The sequence below is a fragment of the Hippocampus comes genome, unplaced genomic scaffold, assembly GCF_001891065.2.
Source record: "Hippocampus comes isolate QL1 unplaced genomic scaffold, H_comes_QL1_v1.1 scaffold359, whole genome shotgun sequence".
In the NCBI taxonomy this organism is placed as follows: Eukaryota; Metazoa; Chordata; class Actinopteri; order Syngnathiformes; family Syngnathidae; genus Hippocampus; species Hippocampus comes.
This window is the reverse complement of record NW_017806274.1, coordinates 28566-48729: the sequence shown is the minus strand read 5'-3', so window position 1 is coordinate 48729 and position 20164 is coordinate 28566. Positions and strand designations below refer to the sequence as shown.

The 20164-nt window shown below is 43.0% G+C and overlaps 1 protein-coding gene across 1 annotated transcript in view; it reads right to left on the bottom strand.

Moving 5' to 3' along the window:
* Positions 1 to 20164, bottom strand: part of myo3b (myosin IIIB) — an 82873-nt gene that overhangs the window by 41139 nt on the left and 21570 nt on the right. The window contains exons 11-27 of the mRNA XM_019857646.1: positions 19528 to 19612; positions 19319 to 19435; positions 19018 to 19122; positions 18744 to 18827; positions 18430 to 18632; positions 17777 to 17875; positions 17594 to 17708; positions 17386 to 17512; positions 16959 to 17169; positions 15686 to 15833; positions 13886 to 14039; positions 13696 to 13784; positions 13178 to 13307; positions 4483 to 4562; positions 3777 to 3797; positions 2572 to 2649; positions 548 to 753 (exon numbers count right to left, since the gene is read on the bottom strand). Of these exons, the coding sequence (XP_019713205.1) occupies positions 548 to 753; positions 2572 to 2649; positions 3777 to 3797; positions 4483 to 4562; positions 13178 to 13307; positions 13696 to 13784; positions 13886 to 14039; positions 15686 to 15833; positions 16959 to 17169; positions 17386 to 17512; positions 17594 to 17708; positions 17777 to 17875; positions 18430 to 18632; positions 18744 to 18827; positions 19018 to 19122; positions 19319 to 19435; positions 19528 to 19612 (2052 nt within the window). The remainder of the gene's footprint in view (positions 1 to 547; positions 754 to 2571; positions 2650 to 3776; positions 3798 to 4482; positions 4563 to 13177; positions 13308 to 13695; positions 13785 to 13885; positions 14040 to 15685; positions 15834 to 16958; positions 17170 to 17385; positions 17513 to 17593; positions 17709 to 17776; positions 17876 to 18429; positions 18633 to 18743; positions 18828 to 19017; positions 19123 to 19318; positions 19436 to 19527; positions 19613 to 20164) is intronic.

The window sequence follows — 20164 nt, the reverse complement described above, 5'->3', positions numbered from 1 at the left end:
CACACACACACACACACACACACACACACACACACACACACACACAAAACGTGGTCAAAAATGAAGTGCACGTTTAAAGTTTCCCTAAAGCGCACACTAAAGAAATCATCTGTCATTTTTTTTTCCTCTTTCCCCAAACACATTACAAGTCTCGTTAATTAAATTTCATATCACCTCCAAGACTAGAAAATTGGAGGTGGTTGGAACATTTTACAAAGGGAAAAAAAATGATTAAAACATTGTATCCTTTCATTTTTTTCGCCCCCTAAGCATACAGCCGGTCCATTTATTAGGTACAGCGAGATGAAACAAAAATCTAGTAAGTAGTTCAGCGCAAGTATAAAGTCATCTTTGATGAGATTCCAATCTTTCAGTTTACTGCATTGGTTCTGGGTGCCGGGTCACAAGACGGATTAGAAGCAAAATGCCAAAAAATGAATGTTCCTGTAAAATACGGATACCTGAAAAAATCAACTCGAGTCCAGTCATGAACAATTTGTACTTTTTTTTTTTTACTTGCCACCACTGCTCAGCTCGTGCGTGTTACCTGGTGACAAACTCCGCAAAGGCGATGCGGTGCGAGTAGCCTTGGCGGCGGATGTTGACCGTTTCCAGGATGCCGGTGTAGCGCAGCTGCACCATCACTCTCTCCTTGCAGACGCACAGCGCCCGCCTGTCGTCGTTGGGCTTGATGCAGCGGACAAAGTGCGGCTGACCCACCACCATCTTCGATAGTAAATCCATCAGTGAGTACTGCAAAAATGTTTTTAACAAAAAGTGGTCAAGCATCAACAAACTACAACGCTGAGATCATTTCAGTAACTGGAGATGAGGTGGTCAAAGTATTGTCATTCATGTTTGAGCAAAATACAACCGGGACATTCAAAGTTGATTTCCACCATCTCTCGACTGGCAGTTCTTATCTTTGTGGAGACAGAAACTGTGTAGGTGTACCTAATATTGTGGCCAGTAAGTGTATCGTGAACAATTTTGTCACCAGTGGGGTTTTATTACTCGCTGCGTTGTTTGTTGCTGTTTCTCCAACACCTTGGAGGAAACATGTACGGGGAGTTGTTGTTCTACGGTGTTGACCGTCTGGTCCCAAACTTTGCATGTCTGACACCGATACAGTGCTAATGGGATGATCACCCGTGTCACATACACATCTGCTGGCTCGTGTCTGCTTATTCAAACATCTGTGAGCAGGATGATGCAAATCATGCAATGGGGGCGACGGGTACAGAGTGGAGAAGAAGAAAGCCTGTCACGTTTTGGAGAAGATCCTTTTTTTTCGTAAGGGTGGGTATTTTTTTTTATTTCGACGATTGCCATGACACAGGTGTGAAAAATAAAGAGGTAAGGAGGAGCCCCAAATTTTAGGACACAAAGCAGTGAACAAAAGCAAATCAAACCGGAAGGCCGCAAAAACAAATGCATCCCAAAACACTGCTTTTGTCTAAATGAAGCTCCTCACTCACTTCAACAGAGTGTATTTCCTTGGCACTATGGTGCCACACGATAGTGGAAAAGTACTAATTTTGCAGGAACGAATCTCCTCAACTCACTGCAGCATAGTTTCTTGGCCTCAAAATGCTAAAGAATGGTGGCAAAGTTCTATTTGGGTACAAACTAGGAACGAAGCTCTTCAACTCACTTCAACAGAGTTTCTTGGGACCGAAATGGCACAAAATGGAGGCAAAGTCCGACTTCTATTGGAATGAAGCGTCTCAAATCACTTCAACATAGTTCTTTGGCACTGAGATCCCACAAAAGGGAGGCAAAACATGACTTTTGTAGAACCGAAGCTTCTCAACTCCATTCAACACTGTTTCGTGGCACCAAGGTGCCACAAGATGGCAGTAGAAGCTCTACTTTTGTGGAAATGAAGGCCTCAAATCATTTCCACTTAGTTTTCTTGGCACCAAGAAAAAGCACTATTTTTGTCTCAAAGAAGCTCTTCAACTCCTTTGCACCAAGATATCACACAAAGGCGATAAATCACACATTTTGTCTTGATGAAGCTCCTCAACTAAATTCAACACAGTTCCTTGACACTCGATGCAACAAAATGGTGGCACAGCACTATTTTTGTCTAAATTAAGATCATAATCTCACTTTAACAGAGTTTGGTGGTACCAAGAAGCCACAAAATGGCTGGACAGTTACTGAACATCTTGCTTTGGAGTGCGTATCATGTAAAAAAAAAAAGAACCTACGCGGAAATAGGAGGCCACGGTCTGTCTCCTCATGTTAGTGGTTTCCTCTGGGTGACGCATCATCTCCATGGTGTCCACCTGATCACAAGTACACACACAGTGAGCAGTGCGCATTGATGAGCCGACTAGAACGGGTCGCGATTGCCATTGCAGCATGTTGATATCCGCGGCTGTTGATTTGCAACGCGGTCGTCGGCGGTGAGCTCTGGAGACATAAAGGTATCATTACAGCAGCTGCAAAATGATCATAATCTCACTTTAACAGAGTTTTGTGGTCTGTCCAGCCACAAAATGGCTGAACAGTTACTGAACATCTTGCTTTGGAGTGTGTATCATGTCAAAAAAAAGAACCTACGCGGAAATAGGAGGCCACGGTCTGTCTCCTCATGTTAGTGGTTTCCTCTGGGTGACGCATCATCTCCATGGTGTCCACCTGATCACAAGTACACACACAGTGAGCAGTGCGCATTGATGAGCCGACCAGGACGGGCCGCGAGCGCGCGCGCCTGCCATTGCAGCACGTTGATATCCGCGGCTGTTGATTTGCAACGCGGTCGTCGGCGGTGAGCTCTGGAGACATAAAGGTATCATTACAGCAGCTGCAAAATGGGTCGGTTGGGAATGCACAGCTGTACTAAGTGTGGCGTCTGTATAACACGGGCCCATAAACAATTAAAGCTAACAATCTAGAGAAGAAGCGGGCGCTGCTGCGGGGCACGAGAGAATTGCCGAGCAGTCTGAATAATGAGACTAGCCATCATGAAGCATACAGCCATCCCGAGGACGGATTAACGAGGACACAATATAAGCGTTCTAATGGCTTTGGCAGTTCATGGCTTCATCAAAATTAATGAAGCGATAGATATTTTATGGTAAGCCTACGTGGCAAAGTGCATATCTTAATACTTTAGTTCAACAGAGAAAGAAAGGTACGTCGAAAAAAAGCTCACGGCGTGAGCGACACGAGCGCGGGACGCCTTTGAGAATTTCTGATCACTCCCGAAGTACAAAGGCCTGACTTGTAGTTACAATAACTTAACAACCCTTGCTTGACTTTATTCTGCTTGTTCTGGTGACTTGTTGTAACTGTCACTTCTTCTCAACTTTGCTTCCCAACTTTGATTGCCAACATGACGGCGTACATATTACATCAGTCCCGCCGACTATTAAAATGTCCGCTCTTGTTTCCGGAATATCCGAGGGGCGTTCATTGCCAGAAGACAGATTGTGATTGAAGTGTGCAACTGGATCAGATTTCAAGTTAGAGAAAACAGAGTTCAAGTTTGGATGAGAGTGAAGTTCAGGGAACGTGAAAGTTTAACATCAAGCGGTGCAGTTCGGTTTGGTAAGGTAAGTCATATTTCCCAACAATGTTCTACTTGTAAATTGGCACAATTTGAAGATTCAATTAAGCGATGACTTAACAAAGTCATATTTCCCAACAATGTTCTACTTGTAAATTTGAAGATTCAATTAAGCGATGACTTAACCCAGTTGAACTGTTCATTTGGTGACTCAAGGATATGATACAGAAATGGACGTTTCCCCCCAAAGCCTTACCTTCAAGAGGTATTTGGGAGACTTTGAGTACAGGAAACATGGAAACAAAGAGAAAGAGAAGTGTAAAGATAAATAGTAAACCTTAGTAGTTAAAAAAAAAAGGAGATGATGTGCTTTTTTTTTACAAAAGGGGAAATGTGCATGCACTTTGGAGCAAGTGAAAAAGTAAATGTTTCGAAAGAACACAGTCCAGTTATTGGTCCAGTTGCAAATGAGTTGAAATGGAAAGTGATGCAAAATAACTCTGAAGGGAGTTGGGCAAGGCAGCAACTTGAGGCATCCGCCCGCTACATCCTGTCCAGTGCTGGACGAAGAGATACGAGTGTGTTTCCCAAGGAACATTACGAAAATAAAAAGTACATTTGTTCGAGATCGTAACTGTTTCGAGACAGGGGGTTGAAAGTACGCTAAGGATCACCGATTGAGGAATGTCAACTCTCTAATTTGGGGAAACCAAAGTTTCCTTAAGTGGTCATAAACATCAGAAAAGTTACAAAACTCCTTTCAGGCTGATCGCACTAACTGCCAGATGGCGATGCTGCCTCACCACAACCAAGAGAACAAACATAACAGGGTAGTCTATTAATGTGGCTATGCATCACAGCACACTTTTTTTTTTTTTAATAGTGCCGCTTATGGCTGCAATGCCTGTGAGCAACTCATAAAAAGCTCTCAAACGCAACACGTTGGGCATCAGGAGTCTCACCTTGCTGCGTCCTGAACTGAGTTGCGGCGGCAGAGATCGTGAGGCGGCGTTCACTCGGGCCCGGGCCGTGGCCAGATTCCCTGCCCAAAACAAAACGGAAGCAGCTTGCAATGATTGGCAATACATTGTCTCCAGTAAAAGAATAAATGCTGACTGAAAGAATAAAATGCTGCACAAAATAGAATTCCAGTTTAACATTTTATTTTCCTTTTGGTACCCCCCATAATAAAATCTCTGTGGAAAAAGAAAGCTCCTAACATTTTCTTTTGTTGCATCCATAGAAAATGTGAATGGACTACAAAAAAAAAAAAAATCGCCTAAATTTGAATTCCAATTTTTTTTAAACACTCCTGCAATCTCTCGGCAAGCCTCACATTTGAGGCTGAATTGGCAAGCAAGGACCGCACAAAGTTTAACATATTCGTACCAAAATGAGAACTTTTTCAAAGGAATCATTTTTCAATGGCTTTTAGATTACTAATACAAACTGAAAATTGCGCGTCTTCAACATCCAACTCGAAGTTCCTGTAATTGTCATTTCCGCAGATTCGGTCGGTGGTGCTATTGCGTCAATAAGCTAGTTTGCCAACTGCCAATAAACACCACAGAAGAAGAGCACGAACGAACAAACAAAGGTTACATGGCGTTAACATTTGCCGATCACGTCACTCAGGAAGGTAACCAAAATAATACCATCACCTGATACCGCTGCAAACTCAAACCACGATAAATATGCCGTTTTTAATTCTCGCCGATAAAACCGAGCAATATCTTTATAAAGGCAGACGTTTTGCATTGCATTCGATCATGCCTAATGTTGTGGCCCGTGAAGGATGTCTATTCACGCTCAGGCGCGTTGTAAAATTTAAAAAAAAAAAAAAAAGAAAAAGGCAATTCCAAAGAAGCTGAATGCAGTTTAAACAAAAAAAGGCAATTCCAAAGAAGCTGAATACAGTTAGAAACGCAGCTGCACGCACACGAGAGAAGATATGACGAGCGCAGCATATGCACGACAGTCTCAACCTTTCAAAGTTTCCGCACAAGATGTCCAAATGTTTTCCCTGGCTGTATCTTCACAGGCTAAACTGTGATTAATAGCAGTGAAAGCAGCCTTTGAAGCAGGATTGTGGCATCAAAGTCCAAATCCATGGGTGGCAGGATTTTTATAATGAGTGGGAAGTATCTTAGCACATTTCAAAGGGTTTACTCCATGAATAAACAATAGCTGCACAGATGTGCCACACACACCTTTGGAGGAGGAAGAAAAAAAAAAGTCTCCACACACAGGAGGCAGCATTCCACAAGCATCCACGTATGGTGATGAGGAAAACCTTTGTAAGTTTTGGAACATTAAAACCAAGTGACAGGGCAACAATAGCCCGAGTGCGCGCGGTGAGCTTCTTTTTATTTGTCATGCATCTCAAGCACAGGTTGTGACAAATGGAGAGCCTTGAAAGACTGGATCAGTGCCTGCTTCCCAATCCAAGATTGTGTACGGGTGACAAATGTCAATCAGACACCGATATTACGATCACATTAGGGTGGATCAGTTTGGAGCCAGGTTGCTTTGGTAAATCAAACACATACGGGCGGCATACAATCATAAACCAACAAAGGCATACAAGGGAAGTAAACGCACTTCAAAAAGGAATCGTTTTTTTTTTTTTAAGCTTGCAAACAGTGCCGCTCCGACTCCATTGTCTGTTAACAGTGTATTTATTCATCGTTATCAATTTATGCCACTTGGGCTCCCAATGACATTTTACATTTGAGCCTTTGAAAACAAATCCTACTCATGTTTGTGTCGCTGGTGCTCTTGAAAATAGGCGACACGTACGAACAAAGCGCGTGGGGAAAATAAAGCAAATGAAACACTCCCAAATATAGCGGCCCTCCGATAGTACAGTTTGGAATGTGATCAACATTTCTGTGGAAACAGGCCATAAAAAAACAGACTTGCAAAAAACCCACATCAGCAGCTAGAGTAAGTGCTGCAAACAGTTCAAACTCAAACCGCAAGATATAAAACGATTCCAACATAAACTAATTCAAACAATAAAGCCCTAAAACAGGTGCACAGCCTCATGCTGAGTAAAAACTACTCAACTTTAAATGAAGATGTTTCTTCAAGCGAGTTTTAAAAATGGACAGGGAAGGGGTTTGCCGAACATTTAACGGAAGGTCATTCCAGAGGGAAGGACCGGCAACAGAAAAGGCTCGATTCCCTCTGAGGCTCCGCTTAGTCCTCGGCCCCTCCAGTCGGGTCTGGTCCCCAGATTTGAGGCAACGGGCAGGTGCGCAGGGTCGGAGGAGGTAAACTGGGATGAGGCCATTTAAAGATTTGAAAACAAACAAAAGTCTCTTACAATGAATTCTAAAATGTACTGGAGCCAAGGGAAGGCAGAATTGGGGTTATGTGCTCCCTCTTACGAGCTCCAGTTAGGAGGTGAGCAGCAGCATTTTGGAACAACTGGAAACACATGAGGGAGGAACTTTGACCCAACTGGTTTGACAGTGATTGGCTTGGTCCCTTTTGGACCCAGTAATGGATTATCGCTTTCACCCACTTGGAGTAACTTTCAACTCAGCAGTTTTAAGCGCGGAACAACGAGAGGTCATTCAGTGTCACGGGACAGATTGTGTTCAACCCTCCAGTGTAAATACTGGTGAAATTAGTCATGTGTTCGGATCGGATTAAATAATCAGAGACACATGCAAAGAAAGAAAAAAAAGAAAAAGAAAGAAGAGGAGCGGGTTAACTGTGTCGGATATATAGTATTCGCAACACATGGGGCAGGGAGGGCCCCGCTCCAATTAGCCCAGAGTAAAGCCGCTTGGATTAATTGGAGTGGGTCTTGTGCAAATGAAGCACGCTCTCCCCCTCTCCCCATTAGCGCTGCTGGGCCAGATCATCTGAGCACATTTGTCATGATGAATTAGCAGCTGCGGGTGGAACGGGCTCGCCAAGTGTCACTGCGCTTTCACGCCTCTCACTTCCGTGACACCATCAAGGCGAGATGAAGGGGGGGCTGCGCAGCCGCCGCACTAACTGGAACAGTGGTACCTAAGCCTTGACAAATGGACACTCGCTCGCTCTCCCCGCCGTATTCCTCGGCGGCTCGCATTAATTCATTCTTGCTCGCGGGTTTTTCCTATCCCCCTCCTGACGAGATGATTAGAGCGCGGGTTAATAGTCGGCATCCTCAAAGATGTCTGCCTCCTGAGACATGAAACCGAAGGGAGCACCTGTGATGTCCGGCTTGAAGGAGGACCTTCTCATTTCGATCCAGACGGGAACTTTTCTAATGAGGTGGATTATTAGAATTCAAACACAGACGAGCCTGGAAAAAAAAAAAAGGGGAAGAATTGTCCTTTGACAGTGGGGAAAGGGCTTTCTTGAAGTCTCTAATAATGTAGATGAAAAATGAAAAAAAAAGTGGGGAATGATTAAAAAGCCGAGAAGATAGCCGGTGAGGGGAACGAAAGGTCAGGGCAGGCTACTAAAGCCATGAATCCAGTCCAGCAATGATTTTCAAATCCTTATTAAGGTTGCGTTTCTGCTGCAGGGTGGTGATGCTACATCGGCGATGTAAACAGCTCGACTTTCAGCGACGGCTTGTTAATGGAGCTGAGTCACCTCGAATGGGACAAAAATGAATAACAAAAATGTTATATCATAAAAATACATGAAAATATATGTTTATTTGTTTTTAGATGAGCAAGATAAATGGTATACGGTTTAAGGATAATTAAAATTTGTTTTTAAAGTTTATCTTTGGTGTTTTATCTGGCTATAAATTCCGGTACGGGCGTGCAATAAGCTCGTTAAATGGTCACTTTGAACATTAACACTGTGCTTAAGTGTAAGGAATAAAAAAGTAAAATAAATAAAAATACTGGGCCTAAATAGTAATAAAAATGATACCAAAATAAATGTTTGAAAACAAAGAATAAATGCAATTGTATTTTACATAGAAGTTCAATACAATTGGACTGGAACAAATGTACAGTGTTGTATTTTCTTTTTTTTCCAATTAAGCCAATTACATTTTTTTTTTTTAATTTGAGATTTAATTCAGTCGTTTTTTGCACACCACTCGAGGCTGTCTGCGTCAACTAATTTTTTTTGTCACGGGCCACTTCGGAGTTACGGCTTCCCTTGTAGGGCCGGTGCAAAATCTCAACGTTATTTATTACCCATGACAATTTGACATTTCGGTACAGATTTCAGCAAGAATCATGATAGTCGACACATATGATTTGCTCCCGCGAGCCACATAAAATGACGTGGGGGGGCCGGATCTGGCCCCCGGGCCTTGACTTTGACACCTGTGGTGTAAATGTACCCGAAGAGTATCTATTTATTATTTTGCTCTCTCAGGCGGGAAAGCGGAAATGTTTGAGAAAACGGCAACGTTGGCGTCCATGCGTCCACTTTGAAAACGAAACCTTGGCAAGAATCCCAAAAGAAAGCTCAAACTGGCACTTGTATTGGGGTTCTATTGACAAGAATAGTCCATGTGCGACCCCGCGTTGAATGCGACACCTCCCCGGCATGCGTTTACGCGCATCAGTGTGCCTTGTACTTCAGAAGCCGGGGATAGGGCTGTTGACACGGAGGCGGGGGGGTTAGCTTGAGTGAGCGAGACGCTCAAGTGGGCTCTTTGCCGCTCTCTTTTTGAACACGTGGTCTGGAAACTCAACTCAGCAGCCAAGCAAATGAGATTAAAGCGGCCGTAAACCGCCCCCACCCCGGCATCTCCCACGCCGCCGACACCCTCCCCCACCCGCCTGGTGATGGCTCCGGGGGGGGGGGCTGTTGATTTAAATGGCATCCACCGCTGTCAGAGCAGATCAATCACAAAACGTGCGGTGTAATTGGCTTTAAATGACACAACACAGCGTTGCGTTTATCAAAAGGATGTTGCACCACCATGTGACTTCAGGGAGCCGGCGCCGGCGGAATTGCGCTGCTGACGCCAAACCATTTGGCCGGTACCATTGAAAGTGGAAGAGTAATTGAAGAAAAAGTAGCACTTGGGGAGTGGTTCTCTTTCTGGAGAAAGCACTTGCGATTTCTGCCAAGTGGAAGACAAAAATGAAGAAAAAGTTTCACCGCGAGAGAACAAAGAGTCAAATGTGTCATGTGGTTGGATGACGCCTGTCATTTCCACACAAAGGGGATCGAGGGGCTTCTCCTCCCATGGACAGAGACGAGAGGAGAAGCGGGGCATGGGAGAACTGTCATCTCTTTACAGGGAATCTTTATAGACTCTTCAACACGCTCGACAAGCTTGAACTTATAACCCTTGATTTCTCTTGAAAGGAAAGGATTGAAATTGCAAGCCAGAGTTTGATTTGTTAAGTTACTGGAATTGCATTTGCACTACATTGGAACAAAGACCCACCGGCAATGAGACTTGGAAGGCAGCGTATTGCTCTGAGTCACGAGATTTGGTGGGACGAGACATTTTGGAGAAAGGGTACTTTTTGTTGTTCAAATATTACATTCAGTTATTCAACAAGAAAACCTTCATTTTATGGGTGATGTACCCACTTACGCAGATGTCATCACTTGATAGAATCTGCACTCAAAAAAAAAAATCTTGGGTATATTTTCCTAACCCACTCACTGGGCTGCGATGGATTTTGAGAAAATTGGATTATTTTTACCCAAGGTTGGGTTAATTATTTTGAGCCAGCCAGTAGATGGTGTTGAACAAAATATTTGGGCAGGCAGAAGAGCTGAAGCTGATCATGACCCAACATGGGTCAAATCCTCAACCCGATGTACTGGATAAAATCAACCCAGCATTGGCTCAATTTCACCCAATTCGGGTTAATTTTTAACCCAGCAGTTTTACAAGTGCATATTTCATTGTGTGTTTGCACACAAGCACTGAACTGCGAGCAGCAGGGCCAAGCGGTTCCAAAACAACACGCACGCACACACTCACAGTGACCGCAAGTTCCTGAAGCCCCGGCAGGCCTGAACAATCTCCGGCCAATTCCAACAGAGTGATCCCCCCCCCCCCCCCCCGATCTGGTCGAGGCCCGAGCACTCAGGAATTTGTCCATACAAAGACTTCCCATTTCCTCTGACAAAACAGCACCACATGTGTGAGCTTCAAGGAAACACATCATGCGGCGCTCAAACTGGGAAGGTTTTACTTTGCGGGGGCCCCCCACCGTGACCTCACCCCCCACCCCCCACCGTTCTCCTGCTGCGTCATTAGTGGCAGCATCGCCGTGAGTCTGGCACGGGGAATGAGCAGGTAGAAAATGACATCCAATCACTTACAGATTTGTGTTTTAATGTATAAGGCCAAGAGGCGAATTAATGCCTCGGGTTTGATATGTGGGCCGCATACATCTGCGCAGTGCATTTGGACTGGATGGGTGTCCCCCCTAGTGGTGACACTGAGGAGGGCAGCCACCCCGGTTTGAGAAAATAGATTTCATCGGATCCCCCTGCTGAGATAATGTTAATTTCACCGATAACAGTGAATGTATAAAATGGAGTCCAATGAATCCGCCACTTCCCTGACACAGGGAAAATATAGCCTGAAGAAGAGATTTTATTCTCTTCATATATCTCTCGTGAAATGGTGGACGATCTTTTTCAGGGACTGATTAGACAGTCAGGTCTTTCATGTTCTTTTTTTTTTCTTTTTTTTTTTTAGATAAGACAGTTTGCAATAGGGCTGAACTATTCACATTATTAGAGTCACCCCCATCAATATTGAGATTGGGATTTATTTAACTCTTTCATGCACCAATAATGATAACCAGGAACATGTCCACCGTAGTAACCACTGTCCCTGAATGGGTTAACATCAGATTCTTTTTTTTCCAATGTCCGCTTCCCATGTATTTTTTTTTTTTTTTTTTACAAACACACAAAAAATAAAGGCCACTGAATGACAACAAAGTTCGTTTTTCTTTTCCCCAAATTGCAGCTTTTGCTCTCTGTAAATTACATTCAACTGAATCGTGATGTCAATTTGAATTTGCTGAATTGTTCAGACCTAGTTTGCAGTGTGGAAGGTCGAACCTCCAGCTCCGTGTTAATTTACAACATCGACTGTGAAAATGTTGCAAAAGTGTGTGTGTTTTTTTTTTCTTCTTGTGTGTGTTGCTCACCCCTGGAAACCACCGAAAACACACAAGAATGGCGGCAATTCATTTTCTAGAATGATCACCTCCTTTGAGAAACAAGGGCAAACCAAAAGCAAAGTGGCACCAAATGAAATAAACAGGCTTTTAGACCTAATTGACACAGTGTCAGCAATAAACATTACAGCACATTTTTAGTCCGCATTCAGTTCCTTTGTGCGTTTATGGGCTGTTCTCCCCTGAAGCTGTTAATTGCAAGAAAAAGCGGGTGGCTGAAGGCTCCCTTGTGCACCACCTGCACTTGAGATTTTTACACACCCATTGCGGAGAGTTCTACCCAAGTCTCCGCTAAGGTGTCTTTTGTGGGTTAAAGCTTTTCTTTCAATGCCACCGGGAGTGAAAGCGAGCATTTACAGATTCCTTAAAAAGAAGGGAAATCACATATCGTGGCTTAGCTGAAGTAAAAAGGCGGGAGTGTGACTCTAATAATTCAACACCAGCGTTTCGATGACCACGAGGCCCCGGCTTGGGCTAATGACGAGCACATTACTACCGTTATTAAACCAACAACAAAAAAAAAAGGGAGGTGGGAAGAGTTGCTTTTGTGCTCAAGAAATACTGTTTCTTCATCTCCAGGGTTTTTGGAAACCCTTATCATGAAAATATCCTGGCGTTGAGCACCGGGAATCCAAAAAGGGACAGCTTAGTGAAAATAAAAACAGAGCAGCGCGCCAAGAGCTGAGCCCTTTCCAGAGATAATGGCGAGTGCAGCTTTATCCGAGGACGGCGCACAGCAGCTCAAAATGAAAAAGGGGGACCAGGAGGCGACTGAGTTCCGCGTCTTTAAGAAGGCCCACTTACCTGCACATGTATGAAGGCTGCAGACGACAGCACAATTCACACGCTAATACAGCCATTGTATGGCAATAATTTGTCTCAGCCAAAACTTTCCTGATTACGGTGGTGCCTTAAGATAAGAGTTTAATTTGTTCCGTGACCAAGCTCATAACCCAAAACACTTGCACCTCTAATCGTCTTTCCCCATTGAAATGAATGGAAATGCCATTAATCCGTTCTAGCCCCCCATCCAAAAAAAATCTAAAAATTCATTTTTATGTTTTAAATGAGGAAAAAAAATGAACTCTACAACACAGCGTTTTATAAAAACAGAATAATAAAGCAATTAAACAGCATGTAAATAATTAAACTGTGTGCATTACGATTGAATGCTGCAATCCAGTTTACTGTGCAGCTACTTCTGGTGTTCCCGCTTTGGCCACCGTGAGGCAGTATAATACTACAGTCAGGCAGACACAAATGAAAAAGAACTCAAACACTTCGTCAACTACTACTAAGTGCTTGCAAATAGTGAAAATCTGCATCTAATTCATGCATATTATAAATATATGCATTGAGAATAAAAATCACCAATAAGATTTTTGGATGAAAAACTGCAGAAACACGTGAAAAACTAAAAACCAGTCAAATGACTGTTCCTATCTTGAAAAAGTCGAAAATCGTATCTTAAGGCCCCACCGCACCGCTCTGTCTATATTCACCATTAAAATTAATATGGTACCTATTTTAGTTAAGGGACTGGAGAAGAGCTGCTGCAGAAGTTTGTTCTCCGATGTTCTCAGCACCACGACGATGTCCGCAGGGAGAGTGTCTCGGTTTTTCTCCAGGAATCCGTTCACGCTGTACATCACCTGTCGAGTCCAACGGAAGACGGTCACAAGATACAGTAGCAGAAGTGAAATGTTTACTTCTGCTGAGGGGCTTCAGAGTACTGGCAAGTTTGCAAATTGGTTGGCCACTTTTAGGTCACTCAGTGTTGTGTCATGAAGTAACCTACAATTCTCAGATCATCTTTTTTCTGGAGCTACTGATGTTCAGCAGGACCGAAATGAATCCATTTAAAATGAGCTCCGACATGTCATGGATAATATTAACCCTTTCATGTACCCTGTAACCTAATAACATGATTAGCTGTCCACTGTAGTAACCGCTGCCCCTGAAAGGGTTAAGTGACAAAGATGAACACTCATGAGATTTTCACTTTTACTATAGTCAATTTCAGTGAGTTTATTAACATACCTTCCCAGCGAAATGCAGAATCCCAAACGAAAGCTCAACACGCTTGGGTATCCAAAAGTACTTGCAGCGCAAATTGTCCTCAAACTTGTCTGTAAAGATGAACAGAAACATCTCATAAGTTCCAACAGGAGGACACTGAGCTAGATATTCGCTTCTCCTTTCTGCGTTTTTAGCATAGGTGCATCCTCACCCACTAACGTGTGATCCGTGGCCTGCGGGAAGCGGCTCTCCTCATCCAGCAGTGACAGGAGACCCATGGGCTTCTGCAGGAACATGTCCAGGATGGGCCTGTTGTCCTCGTACTCCACCAGGCTGGCATCGACTCCCTCGCTCTGGTACTCCATCTAACAGCCGGGGAATCTCGTTAATGAGTTCTCCAAATGACCCAATTAAAGCAATATTATTTGCTCAAGTTTCTAATCAAGCGAAAACACACAGCTGCGGCTTGCATAATACGGGCTTTTACTGAATGCATAACACAGCTCTGAACTAACAAATAGTGCCACTTACTTATTCATAATTTATTTCAATTTGCAAATAACCCAGAGTCCTATCACATGATTGCATCTCTTTAATTTCACATCAAAAGTTGCTTTCAATATATATTTGGACTAATAAACTGGAACCAATGGATGTAAACCGTCCTCATGTATTAATCATTGATAAACTCAGTCAACAATACTGGAGACAAGCACACCAAATGTAAATCCCTCTTGCGCTGAGCACAAGGCCTACATCAGTCAAGTATTTATAGAAGAGAAACTTTTTACAATCACTTGAGGCCGGATCCGTGAAATAATTATGTAATAAGAGTTTTGAAAACTCAGACTTGTCGTTTTGATTGTGCAGTATGAACAGACTTTTTTTTAATATGATAAGAAGCAGAATTCCTTAATACACTGTATTATTTGTTGGTTTTGTATTTTCATATGTTTTTCCATCTCGTGAAACCGTGAAATTGCCAATTCTGAGCGAAATTTGGTAGCAGTTTGTCCATTCACGTTTGAGCCAATTTGACAGCGATTAAACAAACGTGATGTGAAATAAAGACATGATGAAGTCAAGCTAATGAATGTACTGTACTGTCGATGCCACAAACCAAAATAAAGTCAAGTTTGCACCACAAAACAGATCCGAATAGCAATATTAGCAATGATGCTATACTGTCATGGTAACGGCACAAGATGCTAAAGGAGATTAGAGGGCTCCATAGCAAATGCAGTCACGCTCACTGGAATCCAACAACAATCCAAATAATCGTGAAAGGTTTTATTTTCAGCAACAATTATTACTAAATGTTGTTTTAAGACACTAACTACAGGGCCACATAAAAAAAAGAAAAAAAATGGAAGGAAGAGTGGTGCCACATCACCTCGTGTTTATGACACATGCTAAAAACTTTCATCTGCTCGAAGTCACGATATGCTGAGCAGTGAAATATATTTTAAGAACAAAAAAAAAAAAAGAAATACCTCTTTGGTGTTATCAATGACAACGTAAAAACAAAACAAAGTCCTATCTAGCCTTTGCGCTGCCATTTTTGGTCTTGTGGTGTTGGCAAAAACGTGTTTTCTAACTCGAGGGTGCAAACTTCACAACACGCAGCGGCTAGAACACAATTTAAAAACAAAAACAAAAAGGCTTGCTTTCAGCTGTTTGTTGCCATTCCCATTTGAAGGTGTAAGAAAACAAAGACAATTACATGTTATGTATTTAATCTAACCATACAACTTACAAAAGGCTGCTAGCTTAATGCTAACCTTAATTCTTTGATTAATAAATGTTGGAGGCCAGTAAAAAGAAGAAAAAAAAAAATGCCTCCCCGGGTTGGATTTGTGACTCCACTGAAAAAAACGCAGTAATAAATACAGTGTAAATATAGAGAAACCTTTTTTACCGCATTTCCTTCCCATCTCCACTCACTTGTCGTATAACAGAAAATGCCTACATCATGAATTTAAAGTCACGTCGGGTCTGATGTCCAACTCACCTGTTCCAGGGCAAATATATGCTGGTTGAAGTAAAACTGGATCTGCTCGTTGGCAATGTTGATGCACAACTGCTCAAAGGAATTCTTCTTGAAGTTTTCGAAGCCAAAGATGTCCAGGATTCCCACATTCATGCCGCTCTCTGCGGCGCTTCAAAGCAACAAAAAGCGGGACAAACAAACTTATTAGAACACAGCGAGTAAATCCCAGCAGCCATTTATCTTGATAAAACTTTCATGACAATCCAAGTTCAACCCAAATACTGCTTTGCCTGCTTGCTGGGAAGTCATAAACACCAGCTTGGAAAAATAAAATCAAAGCACATCATCAACGGTTCTGCTTCTCTGTGTATTGATTTAACCTTGAGTCATTTTCAAAATGTACAAACTGTGAGTCCTGCAGTGTATTTAGTAGCGCTTTCATAATGTGTCCTCCACTGAGGTCACTTTCTGCCATCGCTATCAGGTTATTAACGGCAATAAGGCGTATAAAGAGGAGACGGGATCTAGTTTTTAGACTCTTTGACGTATGACGCACATATTTATGAAGGAACTCTTTCGGATCAATGAACCGCCTCTTTGTAGTCTCTCTGAAGTCTTTTTAATCATCTGAAGATTATTTTCACAGCACGCAATCGGTATCAAAAATTTATTAAAACTACTTCTTTTTTTTTTTCGGACTCCATTTATATTCTCCTCTGAGTGTTTGCATTGAGCTCTGAAGACTTTTACAAAGGTCACTGGCGCTTTGTGAGAGCGGAGGACGTCCACACGGATGTTCATCAGCACATCATCAACGGTTCTGCTTCTCTGTGTATTGATTTAACCTTGAGTCATTTTCAAAATGTACAAACTGTGAGTCCTGCAGTGTATTTAGTAGCGCTTTCATAATGTGTCCTCCACTGAGGTCACTTTCTGCCATCGCTATCAGGTTATTAACGGCAATAAGGCGTATAAAGAGGAGACGGGATCTAGTTTTTAGACTCTTTGACGTATGACGCACATATTTATGAAGGAACTCTTTCGGATCAATGAACCGCCTCTTTGTAGTCTCTCTGAAGTCTTTTTAATCATCTGAAGATTATTTTCACAGCACGCAATCGGTATCAAAAATTTATTAAAACTACTTCTTTTTTTTTTTCGGACTCGCATTTATATTCTCCTCTGAGTGTTTGCATTGAGCTCTGAAGACTTTTACAAAGGTCACTGGCGCTTTGTGAGAGCGGAGGACGTCCACACGGATGTTCATCACCTGCACGCCCCCCCCCCCCCTCACCAGATGTTCACGTCAGGCTGCAGCAAAGTGTTGATGCGGTTGACGATCCAGCTAAACAGGCGGCCGTACAACGCCTTGGACATGGCGTCCCGCACGTCGGCCGCTTTGTCCACTGTGTTGGTGCGGATAATGGTCTCGCCTCTGGTGACCACGCACTGTGAGGTCAGCGCCTCCTGGAGCTCCTCTGGCCCGATGTTGAGCAGGGAAGCAGCTGGAGAGGGAAAGAGAAGAAGACTTTGATAGATGCCCTGTGGAACTTCTATTTATTTTTTTTTTAACACAGACCGACATTAAACTTGAATATTAGTTCCATAAAATGGTATTAATTTAATCCCAACGGTCTATTCGCGTCATTTCATCGCGTTTCTCGAAGTTACGACACCTTCAATATTATCTTCAAAAGGGCAGATATGTTGTCACAACTTACCGTTCTCCAAGGCTTCCGAGTTAGGTACCTCGCTCTTATCGGTTTGGTGCTGGGACGAGATGGCGGTAAATTCTATGTTGCCGGTGTTCAATATGGCTGATAGAATCCTGTAAACTGAGTTGACTTCCTACAATACGCAGCAGAAAGAGGAGGTGACACAACTGACATCTGCGAGGGGAGAACCTGTGAAATTTCTTTGCTGAAATACCTCTTCGGTGAAGCCGATGTTCCGGAAGCATTCCTGGATGACTTCAAACTGCTCCTTGTACAGCTTGCTGGACACAATGTCCTGCATCACTTTGCAGTGGTGATTGTCAATATACCTGCACAGTTAAGCAGAAATATGAGCACCGTAAGTGGAACTTGACATCATGTGGAATGCAGCAGCAACCTGGGAGGTGTCCGATCTGGCAACCTGTAAGTCTTCAGCTTGTCTTGGTGGTAAAGGCCGGCGTATATGTAGTAAAAGATGTGGAAGCTCTTCTCCCCCCTGAAAGAAAACAAAAGTGGCAAGATAAAAAAAAAAAAAAAAAATCAATCAATCAATCAATCAATCAAGCAAGCAATCAAGCAATCAATCAAATAATAGCGGATAGAGCAGTGATGGGCACAAATGGGCTAGGGCACTGGAAAATGAATAAAGGAAAAAAGGTTGTAACATATGGGCAAAAAAATTTTAATTTTAACTCGAAAATATTTCTCATTTTAAATCATATTATTTATTAATTTAAATACAATAGCCAATAATTTAATAAAATAAAAAATGTTGCATGAATAGTACCAAATGATGCTGTAAATGAAGCTCCTCAACTCACTTTGATATAGTCCCTTGGCATCAAGCTGCCACAGGAGGGCGGCAAAACACTACCTTTTTCTAAACGACGCTTCTCAGTTCACTTAAATGTAGCTCTTTGGCACTAAGATGGTGGCAGAGCACTCATTTTGTCTAATTCAAGCTCCTATACTCATCTCAATATATTTCCTTGGCACCAAGCAATACTTTTATTAAAAACTGAAAACGTGTAGCGCATGAATGACACCGACATGGCCTGTTTGATGACCCTGGACTTTTCCAGCAGGTACTCGGATATTTTGGCGCCGATGACGGCTCCGGTGGGCGTGAACTTCATCTCCAGGTACTTTCCGAAGCGGCTGGAGTTGTCATTGATTGCCGTGCAAGCATTGCCGAAGGCCTCCACGAGCGGGTTCACCTGCAGGATCTTCTCACGCAAAGTCCGATTGTTTGCCTGAAGACACCAAAATTTATTTTTTATTTTCAACCACTTCTGCGATCGTCGAAAGCTATTTAGTTGTTAAGATACGTGTCATAATTGCTAAGTGGTACAAAGATGCTGTACCTTTCCTAAGAAGGTGAGATGTTGAACAATCAAATGAGCGCTCTCGGTTTTGCCAGCGCCACTCTCGCCACTGATGATGATGCACTAAAAACAAAGAAAGAGATCCTTAAAAATATATATATACCCATTCGTATGCAAAAGTAAAAAAAATTGATGCTTTTTGCCACATTTTTGTCCACTCGCGCTGATTTGTGGGGTCAGGCTCAGAGGCCCTTCGGGTAAGAAATTTGAGAACCACTGCTCGAGTGTGTTTCAAGTTTCTTCAGTGCTGTACCTGATCCTTGCAGAAAGTCACCATGCTTTGATACGCGGCATCGGCTGTTGCAAAGATGTGCGGGGGGTTGTCGGCCCGCTTCACGCCGTGGTACAGCTTTGAAAACTAAAATGAGAAAAAGCCTACTAGAACAGCTGAATTTTATTTGGGGTTAATCAAAGGCCCTCAAAATGGTGGCAGCCGTGTGCTGACTCCCGAAAAGATTGAAAAGATGTTATTTTGGCGCGCTTTTTTTTTTCAAATGTAAAAAGGGCCTTGGGTCGATAAAGTTTGGGAAACGCCACTCTAGTTTGTAACCAACCTGCGGAGAGTAGATGCTGAGGCTCTGGAAAGGATTGAGCGCGATGAGGATGTCGCCCACGTACGTGTACACCTGCAGCTCGGCATACCTCTTGTGGAGATGGCCTATTATGGTCTCCTGCGGAAAATAGGGAAGAGCACGTTACCTTCAGGAACATTCGATCTGTGTCCGATCGATGCGCTTTGAGATAAACGCGCGTTAAATCTCACCTCATCTAAGAACTCCAGGTTGACCAGATCGTCATCGGGACTACTCTCTATGATGAGGGTTTTACGAGTATTGATCCGTTCGTGCCTGGAACGTATGAAAGCGAGGACGTGATCATGCTGGAGGCGGTTCTTAAGCGACCATCAAACGGCACTTGCAACAGGCTGAAAGGGACATATGGGTCACTCCTCTGGGCAAAGCCCTCTCAGGTCCTCCCGGGGGAGTCCAAGTGAAAAGACAAATCCCGCTGCACTTCATTCAGACATTTTGACTCCTCGCAGCACAAAAGAGTCACAATGAGTCAGAATGGAGCTGTGAAAAGCTCAAGGGAGATCAGAATGTGTGAAAAAGGCACTCAAATGTGCCGACTGTCTCTGCAGACACACTGGCCACAACATTAGGAACACCGGACCCATCAAATGTTATCTGTCCATCAATACATGTCGGCGGACATTTTATAACAGTAGTCACAGGCATATATTCTTTATCCTCTGAGACCATCAATATATGTAGCCATACACTATAACAATGGTCACAGGCGTATATTCTTTATCCTCAGAGGAAAAAAAAGACGACTATAAATGCCAATGACGGAAAAATGTTTCATTTACATGTTAATTTCATATGCTTTCTCATAAA